This window comes from Manis javanica, chromosome 4 (genome assembly GCF_040802235.1).
Source record: "Manis javanica isolate MJ-LG chromosome 4, MJ_LKY, whole genome shotgun sequence".
NCBI classification, from domain to species: Eukaryota; Metazoa; Chordata; class Mammalia; order Pholidota; family Manidae; genus Manis; species Manis javanica.
The window spans coordinates 55,348,090-55,361,582 of NC_133159.1; the positions used below are offsets into that span (position 1 = coordinate 55,348,090).

Below are 13,493 nucleotides of genomic sequence, written 5' to 3' on the forward strand. Positions count from 1 at the left end.
TAAATACAGAGTTTTGCTACACTTTGACATCAGACCCACAATTTTTTGTGGTCAGTGCCCTTAGGAAAATTTCCTGGGTGGCAATTGCTTTTTTACGTTTTCCTCCTCCTTTCTCTTTAACAGAATGGTTGCCGTAAATATATTTCTTACCTTCCTCTTCCTATATGTACCAAGTACTTATATCCTGGGCATAGAAGCATAAGCATAAAAATAATCCCTTAGATATGTCTAGGCACATCCTCCTATCCTTAAGATGATACTATAACTCATGAAATGATTCATCATTTGACTTGTTTCTCAAGGTGTGGTAATGAGTTTGTTCTGAGGTATCGTTGCCCTGGACGTCTGGTGCCTAGTTGATAGGTCTGGGCATTGTATTCTGCTTTGCCAGCTGATGTGGACTAATGTCAATCTTTACCCTTAGCCTGATAATATTGAATTCCAACCATAGAGTAAAACTACACTTAAATGCTGTGAAGCAGCTGATATTATTAGAAGATTAGAAAGAAGACAAAGGGAGATGTTTATGTTTTAAGAAAAATAGGATGGAAAAAACCCTTCACTAATTTCAAAAACACCCCCTTTGTCTCTTTTAATATGACTCTTCTTGAATATCTAGAACCCTCTAAGAGAAAGATCTAGAAAGGTCCCTGTGGCAGCTCTGGTCAAAGCCTTTAAGATGCAGACCTTGGTCAGTGTGGCTTTGACACCAAGATAGGCAAAGGAAAACATAAATAAAGAAGCCTTATAACTGTCTATACACTTTGGCCCAATAATTCCACTTATAGAAATCTAGCCTTAGGAAATAAGCAGAGATATGGAAAGGAGATTTTTATCTATAATGACATTTATTCAAAAGTTAATTATAACAGTAAGAATTTGGAAACAATCTAAAAGTCCAATAATAGCAAGAGCTAATGCTTATTCAGCTTTTAATTTGTGTATGGCATGGTATGAAGTACCTGCTATGAACTATCCCATTAGAACTCAGGAGTAAACTGCTGTAATTACTGAATTTTATAAATGAAGAAACTGAGTCACAAAGAGGTTAAGCAACTTACCCCAGCTGTATAACTCCATGGTGAAGTGAAGTGGTGAAGCCAGGACTTAAACTGAGTTTTATCTGAGTCCAAAGCTGATTTGAAACCACCAAGCTATAGAGTTTCTTAAAAGGAGATGATTGAATAAATACAGTACAAGTATAATGAAATATTTAATTCCCAGTAGTATAATGGTTTTGAATAATGTTTAATAAAATGGAATGTTCATGATATAATACTGAAAGAAAGCAAAAAACACAGCACACTTACTGAAGAGCAAGATTTCTACCAGGGTACAGACATACACAAAAGGCTATTAATAAATATTTTTAAATGATTGCTTCTAGTTTGTGAACTAGAGGTATAAAATTGTACTTTCTTCTTCATATTCATCTATACTTTTCAAGCATCCTACAATTAGCATGTAGTGGTTGTATAATTGAGGAAAATGATTTTCAGAACATTATTTTTTGTTTGAAACTACTCTAAATTTCCTATTAACACACTATCTTCTATAAAACTAACTCTAAGGCCCGCTGTCAGTGTGTATAAGTTATATAAAAATTCTACCTAATTAGAGATGATTTGTGTTTTCTGAGTATACTCATGTATGTGCTGTAAGAGTATTAAACATAATTTAATATTCTGTTGGAAGGACAGAATTGCCTCATTATGGACATAATAACACCAAAGACACCAAATAATGACAATATTTTGAGATTTTCCTAGTACATTAGGCTCTACACTGATGATTAGAGTGGATATAAATAATCTTTTTCAAATATAAAGGTTCTGCCCATCATTCTGTGCTTGTGAATACTTTTGTGCATTAAAATACTTGGAAATACCATAAAATAGTATTAGCAAGTGGATTAAGAGGATGGGATTAGGGATAATTCTTTTTCTCATTTATTTTTCCTGTTAAAATTACTTTCTTTATTGTAATTACTGCTTTTATAATTAAAAAGTTAAGTATGATTTTTAAAAAATGACCTAGCCACGTGGTGGCAGTATGCCATGAAGAATATAATTAGATGGCTTCATCTCAGTCCCATGCTTAAAAATTTGGTTTGGCTTGATTTCTTCTCATAACATTGTTTATAAATTATCTTACTTGAAGTACACAATTCTTTGTGAAATTGCCCTCTGGTAGGTAATTAAGCATGTCTTGTAAATAATTTTAATCTAATTAAAATTAATACACCTGGTTGATTTGTAACTATGATACCAAAAAACCCTAAAGGTAAATGGTGTTTATTCTCTATTAGGGTTAATAAAGCCCTGATTAGATATGAAAATTATTTTTATATGATGCAAATTAATAACAAGTTTCACTACTGAATAACCACCTGTAATTTATATGATAGAATTACATTAACTTGTATTAAAAGCCAACAACACCATATATTACTTATAAATAAAAGCATTAACTTTAAAACAATGAAAATGAAAACAAAAATAACCCAGAAATATATGCTATAAACCTTGATTTTGCCAAATTGAAAATTGTGTTACATTTTAATGTACTATTTCTATTTTTTAAATTTCAAAATAATGCAGATGGAGACTTCTGCTGGGGCTCCCTAAGAATGAACATAAGTTTATGAACTACTAGTTTAGATGAATAAACCCAGCTATCAGCCTCTGGGGTATGACCTTGTTCCCTCAAAGTTTGGTGGAACCACATACTTGGGAACAAAAGAAGACTTAGTGAAGCACTGAGAAGCCAAAAAAAACTTCTGATCTGTCACAATTCACAGTGGAACATTTTTCTCTTGCTGTAGAGAAGACAGAATAAAAACACAGGACAGAACTTGTGGCTTTTCTGATGTTTTCATCTTCTAAAATCCCCTACCCATTATTCTTAGAAAACTACTGTTCGGTTAAGCTTGTGCCTGCACCAAGATCAGCCTTTTACAAAAATTTCCAAAGACCCATAGGAACCTTTTTATTGAAATTCTATATTTTTCTCAAAGAGAGTTGCCTGGGCCACACAGCTTGTTATACAATCCTGTGATATTTTGGTGGCTGTTAAGGACATGTCAAGTTCTGATTTCTCCCTGGCCCCAAAAGTAATTCTTTAACAAGAAGAATTTGAACACTTAAGTCAGAATGACTGAATAAATAGGGCTTGAGGCACTCTTGGTGATCTAGAGCTTAGAATGTCTTCTGTCAGCTGGAAGAATCATGTCCTTGAAATCACCTCTGGCAGCTTTTAATTATCAGGAGAGAAGAGATGGGTAAGGAAGTTCCAGGACACCTTTGAGTTCAGACTTAAAGTGAGTTAGCTGCCATGGCTGCTCATCCCAGCCTGGTCAGAAGCTTTCATTAGCAGTGTCCTGACAGCCTTTATGACTAGACAGGGCTGGCCACTGGCCAGGATTCTTGCCATTGGGAAAGGAACAGAGGAAAGTCATTAATGGCATTCCACCCCTGTTACAACTCAAAGTGCCTGCTAATCAGATTTGGACTTCTTATATGGAGCCAAGATGCTGTTCATGAACAGCATCTCAAAGATTGTGTGGAAAAGTAAAAGTGACACATCTTAGAGGCTTTTAAGGACATGTAAACCTATTGCATCATCTATTGGAAGGAATCAAATAGAGACCAATTATGGTGCATTTTTCTGGCTCAGTGAATGAAACAAGGCTTCGTGGTATTTGTTACCTAAAAGCCTCACGAAATTAGTGGACACACCTTCAAGGTTTACAAATGCTAAGTAGTTTTTATTGTCCTTTCAGTGTTTCTTCCTTTGAAGTTTACCCAGCTAAATAAAAAAAAATAGGAGGAGAAGACACACATACTCAAAGGCCTTTGCCGTTATCCTATCTTTCAAGCCTTTTAAAGCTACTGCTTTACTTTAATTATCTCCCAAAACTGAAGAAACTCTTGTAAGAAACTGGATAACTTGCATACAAAATATAGGAAGTTCACCCTATTTTCTTTTTGTTGAAGTTCCCCTGGTCAGACTGAAATCATTCCAACATGATACTCAGAATTCTGGGCTTCTAATTGCTTCCATCCATAAAGGACACCTTATTTCTGGTAAGAAAATCCTACTTGGGTTTTTTTGAGAAGTCTTTATTAACCTATTTGAAGCCTCCAACTGAAAAATAATGTGTCAGGCATAAATTTCTTGGTCATTAAACATGCCATGTGTTTTCTATAGAACAATAATCAACAAAGGTCTGCTTAAAACTGAATTTACAAGTTGATTAGGTGGACTTTGCCAGATTTTGCTATGGGTTAGATACATTCTCATTTCAATAGATGCTGCGGCTCAAGACCCCAGAACTACTGCTTTCTAAAAAAATTAAAATAAACATTATTTGAGTGTCTACCATGTACTGGGAGCTTTATAAAGATCATCTTTTTCAATCTTCAAAATAATCCAGTGAGATAAGTATCATGTATCTATTTTATAGAGGCGAAAACTGGAGCTTAGAAAGGCTAATGAACTTGTCCAAGGTCACACTAAGTCTCAGACTAAAACTCAAACCCTATTTTTCAAATTCTGAAGTCTGTGTTCTTTGTCTTAGACAAACCAGATCCCATTTTATTTGTGTTAGTATGAGTCAGTGTTTTCTACTGATGAACATACTTAAATGTCTTAGGCATAAAAAGATATTAGATCAGGTGGTATAATGGGCAAATACAACTCTAAATAGAAATTTCAAATTGAAAAACTTTAGACATGACTATTTCATCACTGACCACGGGTAGCCAGCATGGCTCAGAAAAATTGCAGTGTGATAAGTCATGTTTCAATTATAGTTTATATATGAAAATAGAAAATAGAGTTTTTTATGTACTAGGGAGAAAATGTGATGAGCCTGGTAGGTACTACATGTTGAATATATTAATTATTTAAAGATGTCAGGTGATTCATTCAACTTCAAAATTCAACAAAAGCATTGTTTTTAAAGTAAAATGTGAGTGAAAGAGAGATAGTAATTTGTATTTATTTCTTATAACATATTGTTCTAATAGAGTAGATGTCCTTTCTAAGCAGGAAAAAATTTATGAACAATCAATTTTGAAGAATGATGACAAGCTGTATATAACTTCTGTCTTGCACAAAAGGTTTAAAATAACACCTCAGTTTTTATCATGGCCAACTTTAAATTGTGTTACAGGCCATTGGGAATTCTCACCTATGTCAGACAAACCAAATATTGTTCATCAATAAACATTTTTATATAAAATATGCATACACAAACTCAGAAAAATGTCAAATGCTGATCACATTTACCAGAGATGCACTTTTAGAAGACCACTGAGATCAGATACATGTGCCAAAGTTTCTCAAACAAAAGGTATAACTGTACAGTTTTGAAAGGCAGTCTCTTTATATACAACCCAAAGTAAAGATTAATTTTATTCTCCCCTTCCTCTTTTCTTTTACTATTAATGACTTTAGCTTTGAGCAGAGTAGGGAGAATGATTCTGGCATCCCATGCACACTAGTGCTTAGCTAATTTTTTTTCCCTTTCAGACAACCAACAAGACATTGGACTTTTATTGGGAATGGTCTCCTTTGCTGTTACGCTGTCAATTCTTTCTTTGATTGGGATATTTAACAGATCGCTCCGAACTGGGTAGGTTTTGGTGAAATACCTGTTTTCTGATTTTGACCATATTATCAAAGCTCATTCAATTAAGTTATTTACTAGAAAAATCTATCAGCATTTTTACTCAGAGAAAGAAAATACCAAACTCTTCATAAATGTCATTCACTTAATCCTCAAAATAACCCTGCCAGAAAAAGCTCAAAGGCCTCTTTTACTGATGGCTTACTTGAGGCTTAGAGGTTAAGTGACCAGCCCAAGCTTAACTAAGCTTTAAGTCAGAAGTCCAGCCCCAACTGATACCGCAGCCCATGTTCACAACCCTCAAGTTTATCTACAGTGCCTGAATTCTTTAGAGTGGGTAAGTCTGAACCTGCCACAAATTGTATACAAGCAAATCCCTTGGAATGGTGTGAAGAGATATGTGGCATCATCTGAATTAATCACTTCGATACCAACTGTGCTGGTGTTTTAGTTTCAAGTCCCAATGTCCATTCTCCTTGGCCTCCTTCAGCCCATTTTCTTTTTTTTCCCAGAATGGTATTAGTAAAGATCTATGCCTGGTTGTTGAAAAATGAGACTCTAATGAAAGCAAGGTCTTTGATTTCCCAAATTTTGCTAGCTGCGCTATTTCTAATCTGTTAAGAGACTAAAGTTGTTTGATGTGGCGGTCTCCCGGTATATCTAATGACTCACAGATTTTAGCTCATATTGGCAGAGTTTCTCTTTCTTGCCACTACTTGCTTTGTGAGATAATCTTTCTTTTTTGCAAATATATAACCAAATGCATTAGAAAGATTTAAAATGAACTATTTATTCTAAATGTGGTTTATTAGTAATTTTTTTTATGTAGGTTTTTTCCTCAGAAAATAATGTCAAAATTTAAATTGTACATTAATAAACATATCCCTGATACTCTTGTGAGGTGGGGGAACTAACATGGAATTTTACTTTAGGTTGTTTTACAAATATACTTTATTTTAAAACCCCTTGACATATCTTAATGTTCAAACTTGTACTACATAAAAATACTAATATTTATGATACTGTCCAAAGATGTCCTAATTAGTTTGAAATTTTAAATAACATTAAGTTTGTTAATAAGAATAACCCCAAAGTTAATAACCCCAAAATTAACTTCCACTTGGTAAAGACCAATAAGAAAATAGGAGAATTCTTTGCTAATTTGATTATTTAAATAAATATTCTTTTTAAAAAGATGAATGAAATGAGATAATTCCAATATAACTATTTCACCTATGAGCAGATATTGTTTTGTTATAACTATACATAATTTATAAAAGCCTTACTTCAGAAACAAAACTGGAAAATGGGGGTGTTTTCCATGCAAAACATTTTAAAATGAAACCAAGAAACATTGTATACATATGTGTAAAGAAATTATGTTTACTCAAGAGTACATAGTCAAAGTTGGCTAGCAAAGTTCATTCAGCCATTTTGCTTGTTACTTAATAAAAGTCCTTAGAAAACTTATTTAAACAGATAAACCAGTTTGATCTGTTGTTAACAGATGTATTGTTTACAGGTAAAAATGTGCCAAAGATCAGTTTAGTCTCTTCTAAATTCCTGGTACAACAGTCTTTGCTCAAATCAATTTGTACTGTAAATTCAGGAAGTGTTTTTGACACAGTGGCCATGCCAAGGGGTAGCCTTGAGAAAGAAGTGGGCGTTTGCAACTTTCCCCTTTCTTTCCATCACCCCACTGCAGTGATCCTTAATAAGCACACAGTCTAAGTAAAAACCTCTATTCTCACTGCGTCCACAACTGCAAGACAACTTCAGCTTCCCACTCCATCCACATAAACAAAGTTTGGCGCCACCACTATCTTCTCAATCCTATTTGGAATCATTACAAATTCAGAATTAAAGGAGCTCAAATTACATGCTTTTATTTTCTAACATTCTCTTTTAAAATATTTTTCTGTGGCTATGGTCACCTTGGAAAGTTCTACAAAATCTCTCTTACGTGTTCCAAATTTTTTCACACTGACATCTGCTTAAAATGGTTTGCCGTACTTAAATTAACATGTGGACAGTTTCACTTCCAGGGTGGTTCTCCCACTTATCCTGAATTTAGTGTGTGCGTTTTGAAATGTTCCTGCTCATTAGAGAGAAGCAGAGCAATAGAATAGGAGAATCTGAAAAGATATTGAACCAACTTCCCACTGACCTTTTTAAAATACAAAATAGAAATCTTAGGTCCTACTTCAGGAAGTTTGATTTTTATTATTCTATCCATTCTAGTTCATTTCCTAATCTCCTGTATGATGGTCTGCACTAATCCTAAGGTAAAATGCTCCTTCTAATGTGTCACTTTTGTTTTCTAGAATTAAAAGAAGAATCTTATTGCTAATACCAAAGTGGCTTCATGAAGATATTCCTAATATAGAAAACAGCAATGTTGTAAAAATGCTGCAGGTAACCAAACACAATCAAATAAAAACTAATTGGCAGCTGAGACCAAAAGTACAATTCAATAATTAGGGTAGAATTTCTGCTCAATAAATGTGTGTAACATTAGAATAATTTTATAAACAGATTTAGAAACAAAATTATACATACTTCAAATAATACTTAGGAGCAACGAGAGAACAGAGTTAGGGCAAGGAAAAAGAGAAGGAAGGAAGAAACAATGCTATTCAAAAGAGAAATGTGAAGTGGAGGATTGTGGACTTTGTGCCAGAGTTACCTAGTGGCCAAGCAATTGTTGGTGGCTTCAGGGACAAAAGGAGGAGAGCAGAAAACCTCGATAGAATGAGCCTCAAAGACAGAGAAGAGCTTCTGCCTTACATGAGATTGAAGAAGCAGGTGATGCCCAAGGAGGATACCACTTCACTTCTGAGACCCAATGGATGTGAGAAAATAAATGGGAGAGGACTGTGGAAGATGGTGTCATCAGGGGTGGGCCAGGTTTCCATTTCAACAAAGGAGAGAAGGGTTCACCAGGAAAACCCTGAGGATATAGGGAACTAAGCCAGTTATGGAGGAACTGCTACTGATTATGGAGGAGAAGGAATCTGCTATGTGTGCTCTCTCACTTTATGGCACTCTGGCTCTGATGTCAAGGGGCTCAAAACCCGGTCAATGAGACAGACATATCATCAAAGCATTGCAGCAATATAAGTGCAGAGACAGAAATGAGACCAGATAGGATGGGAGTACAGAGTAAACATACTGACAGATGAGAAGGAGTTGCTCAGGAGAAACACAGGACATTCAAAAAAAGAGAGGACAACATGAGCAAAGGCACAGAGCTGAGAAGAGAGTGTTGGGTTTTGCTTTACTAAAAAATTTGACATGAGGAGTAGCTGGAATATTGCTGGAATGGCGAGTGGGATCAGATTACAGGTCTTGTTGTCATGGCATCAAGGAACTCAAGACTTTGTTATGTTGACCAATAGTGTTTAACCTTTAAAAGAAAAAAAGGTTTTTTTTAGCCTAGAAACTCTTTATTCAACTGATGAGAGGAAGACAAATATTTGTAAAACAAATAAAAGTGACTCTCTTTGGAGTTCCAGTGAGCCCATTAGTCAACTGCTTTCCCAAACTCAGAGGCAACAGTTTTCAACCTTGGTTGCATAAGCCAAGCCCAATGCCCAGGCCACACCCCAGGATCTCTGGGGGAGGGAGGGCGTGGGGAGACCAGGCATCAGTATTGTCCAAAGCTTCCCAAGTGGTTCCAGAGTGCAGCTGAGGTTGAGGACTCTGTTAATGGGTTGAAAACTACTACTAAAGACAATGAAGAGTCTTTGAGCAGTTTTCAGTGGAACTGACATGGTTCTAGGAAAGATGCAGAAAAGGAAGGTCAGGGAATGTGGTGAGGTGTGGGGAAAGTATCAAGAAGCAAGGATCCATGGAGCTGACCACTTTGCAGAGGAATTATAACACAAGGAGTGAAGTGAGCTTGTGGGACTATGACAAGGGGAAGTCATTGGTAACCCTGGCCCAGAGGTTCAGTTGGGAAGTGAATGGAAAGTGAGGAAGTAGAGACTGAGTGGAAGCATCTTTTGATGAGTGAAGTTTAGAAGGGAAGTGAATAAAGGGTCTATACTGACATGTGGCCAGCAATCAAAGTCTCATGAGGTGAATGAACAATAGTAGCTCCAGAGGATATGAGGTCAGAAGTGTGTTCATGCTAATTGGGCAGGCTTGAGAAGGACTATTACAGAGAAAGGGAAAATCAAAGGACTATTACAGAGAAAGGGAAAATCGATCGAACAAGACTGTGAAGAATAGGGGAGGGGATGGTCTAAAGTGATGAGGTAGAAAGCTTCACCTTGAGGAGAAGGAGGGATCCTTGTCTCCGGATGCTTGAAGGAGAGATAGGGTTTGTAGGTGGCTGATTTTAAAGGAGGCAATGTTGCCTACTAACAGTGGAAGGATGATCTAGAACAACTGAACTCATATATGTAAGGGAGTGCATAGTTCACAATGGAAGGACAAGCAGATAATCACAGACTACAGATAAAAAATACTGCAGTTTTGACATTCTTTCTATTTAATAGTTCTATCTTGCTTCCCCACTAATTACCCAAGGGAACTAGGGACTTTCTATGACTCAGAGAATTGTCCTTGATATCTCTTTGATCAGATCCTCTTTTCCTTTATTATCCTCACTTAGGAATTGTCCCTGTTTCTCCTCTGTGTCCTTCACTGTGGTTTGACTCCCACCTACTCCTCCACTCAGTTGCCAGCCTGATGTGGGGAAAACGCCTCCTTCCTCAGACCATAGCTACCTTGGGTTCTTAGTTCCCTAGAGCATGTCCAGCTCCTCTGACTTCATCTGACCTTTGGCTATATGTCTGCCCATCCCAGCCCAAATCTGGCAAGTTCCTGGGAAGGCTAAGCCTGAAGCAGATTTAAAGGACACTTCATCTTGTTTTATTCAAGGTATTTCTTTTTGCCAAACTTCCTTCCCATTCTGGGCTCCTGGACCTTAAGAGTTTCCTTCAGATGGTGTTTTGTTTTCTGCTCAAGGACTAAGGTGTGACCACAGACTGGGTTGTTTAAACAACAAATATTTATTTCTCACAGTCCTGGAGTCTGGGAAGTCCAAAATTAAGACACTGGCAGACTTGGTTCCTAGTGACAAGCTCTCCAACAGATAGTTTCCCTCTTGCTGTATCCTCACATGGCAAAGGGAAAGATCATCTCTCTTATGTCTCCTCTTCTAAGGGCACTAATCCCATTCATGAGGGCTCTATCCTTATAACCTAATTACTCCTGAAGTCCCTACCTCCTAATATCATCACACTGGGGATTAGGGCCTCAACATATGAATTTGGAGGGACACAAACATTCAGTCCATAGCAGGGATCTATAATGTTATAACTGGGTTGGGTGGGAGTTACCTGCTCTGGGAAGCCAGCCATCAGCTGGAAGGCCTTGAGACCTTTTCTAACCCAGAAGAGTCATCAGGCTTTTATGCAAATAAATATCTTCTTCACACACCTTCCTGCTCATCACTGACATATCTGAATTGTAAGTAGCTGCACTCCTTAAAAAATTTAAGCACAAAGCACTTGTTATAATCTTATTCTCAAATGAAGGCAAAATAGGATTCTCACATTCTCTTTCATTTAAGCAACAAAATGCTTTTTTCTTTTCTAAGGTATCAAATACTCTAATTTTCTTTCACCCATCCTATTCCCAACTCTCCTTCCCTATGTCAACTTCCAGTCTGTTCTCTCTGTTTACTAGTCTTTTTCACTTTCATTTGTTTGTTCATTTGTTTTGTTTTTTAAATTCTACATATGTGAATCATATGGTATTTGTCTTTCTCTGACTTGTTTCACTAAGTATAATAACCTCTACATCCATCCATGTCACAGACAGCAGAATTTCATTCTTTTTTATGAATATATTCCATTGTTTTTTTACCTATTCATCTATCAATGGACATTTAGTTTTTTCCCATAGTTTGGTTATTGTAAATAATACTGTGATAAACATAAGGGTGCATAAATCTTTTCAGATTAGTGATTTTGTTTTCTTCTGCTAAATTCCCAGAAGTGGAATTTTTGGGTAATGTGGCATTTCTATTTTTAGTTTTTTGAGAAACCTCCATACTGTTTTCCATAGTGGCTGCACCAATTTTCAATCCCACAACTATATACAAGGGTTCCCCTTTCTCCACATCTTCACCAATACTTATTACTTCTTGTCTTGTTGATATTAGCCAACCTGGCTGGTGTGAGATGACCTCTCATTGTGGTTTTCTTTTGCATTTCCTTGATGATAAATGATGTTGAGAACAAAATATTTTCCTGTAGTAAGTGTCCATAATATTAAGAAACACCCCCAACATATTCTAAAATCCAGATTTTAAAAGATGCTGAAATATGCAAGATGCTTCTTTCTCTTTAGAATTTTTAAACCAAATCATGTGCTCAAAACATGGATTATTTTCATTATTCTTTTCATTCCATCTCTTCATGGGAGAATCTAATAAAGATCTTGAATTGAGCAGCATAACAAAAGACAAAAGGAGGAACTTGTATGGGAAGAGACACAATCTGAGAAAAGTGAGGGAGGAAAGGAAAGGAAGGAAGGCAAAATTTCAGTCCTTATTCAACTATCCAGTTGGTGTCTTTAAATTTTTTTTGTAAAATAAAACAATGTCTTTTCTTCCTAGGAAAAAAGTGAACTTTTGAATAATAATTCCAGCAAACAGGTCCTATATGTTGATCCAGTGATTACAGAGGTAGAAATCTTTCTCCCAGAAGAACACAAGTGCACAGACTACAAAAAGGAAAGGAATACAGGACCCCTGGAGACAAGAGACTGCCTGCAGAAGTCACTACTCACCAGTACTACAGTTGTGTATATTCCTGATCTCAACACTGGGTATAAACCACAGATTTCAAATTTTCTCATTAGTGGAAACCATCTTGGTAATGAGGAAACAGATTCCTTAACTCTTAAGCCACCAATTGATTCCTTAGACCTAGGAAAGAATACTATGTTTAAAAAATATCCTAATTTTGCTTTTTCTGTCTCAAGTATGAATTCGCTAAGCAACACATTATTCCTTGAAGAATTAAGCCACATTTTAAATCAAGGAGAATGCAGTCCCCCAGACATGCCAAACTCAAGAGAGAGGGAAACCACCATGCCTTTGGAAAATACTTCACCCAAAGAAACTACGCCAGAACAGACCCTGCTACCTGATGAATTCGTCTCCTGTTTGGGAATCATTAATGAGGAGTTGCCATCTATTAATTCTTATTTTCCACAAAATATTTTGGAAAGCCACTTTAGTAGAATTTCTCTCTTGGAAAAGTAAAGCTGTGTAGTCAAAATTAATATGGGAAATCTGCCTTGAAAGCTCAAGTTGGATCTCCCCCTCAACATAAATTTGATTCTGTCCTGTTTTTTAAATCAGATAATTAAGATCCAAAGATGGAACCTACTTCATCATTACAAAAGAAGCATCAATACTAGGGACACCTTTATTTTTTAGAAGTGTCAACTATATTCTTTTTATTTTTCCTCATTGCCAGGCACAGAACAGATCTCTCTGTTGTATGAAGGATAAATAATGCAAAATATGTTGCAGTGAAATAAATGCTGAAAGTAGTCTTTAAAGTCAAGACATCAATATATGCTTGCAAGGGGAAAGGCAAGTGTCTCACCTGAGGGTTTCAGCACCAGGCAAGTTCACTGTGGATTCAGTGAGACCAAAAATGACAATGGAATGTTCTTGGGGTAAAAGGGTTTAAACCTGGCTTTATTCTCCCAGCAGTAGGTCAAGCACTGGAATCATGTTTGCATTCAGCAGATCCACAATCCTCCTCCATCTCTGCCTCCATCCAGAGACTCAGTCAATAATAGCTTATTGCCTACAGGTGTGGAAGCAGTAGCC

General features: G+C 36.3%; 1 protein-coding gene across 1 annotated transcript in view; it reads left to right on the forward strand.

Moving 5' to 3' along the window:
• Window positions 1-13,242, forward strand: part of IL23R (interleukin 23 receptor) — a 50,364-nt gene extending 37,122 nt beyond the window's left edge. The window contains exons 8-11 of the mRNA XM_037024392.2: window positions 3,996-4,085; window positions 5,536-5,638; window positions 7,957-8,047; window positions 12,264-13,242. Of these exons, the coding sequence (XP_036880287.1) occupies window positions 3,996-4,085; window positions 5,536-5,638; window positions 7,957-8,047; window positions 12,264-12,914 (935 nt within the window). The 3' untranslated portion in view covers window positions 12,915-13,242. The remainder of the gene's footprint in view (window positions 1-3,995; window positions 4,086-5,535; window positions 5,639-7,956; window positions 8,048-12,263) is intronic.
• The last annotated feature ends 251 nt before the right edge of the window (window positions 13,243-13,493 follow it).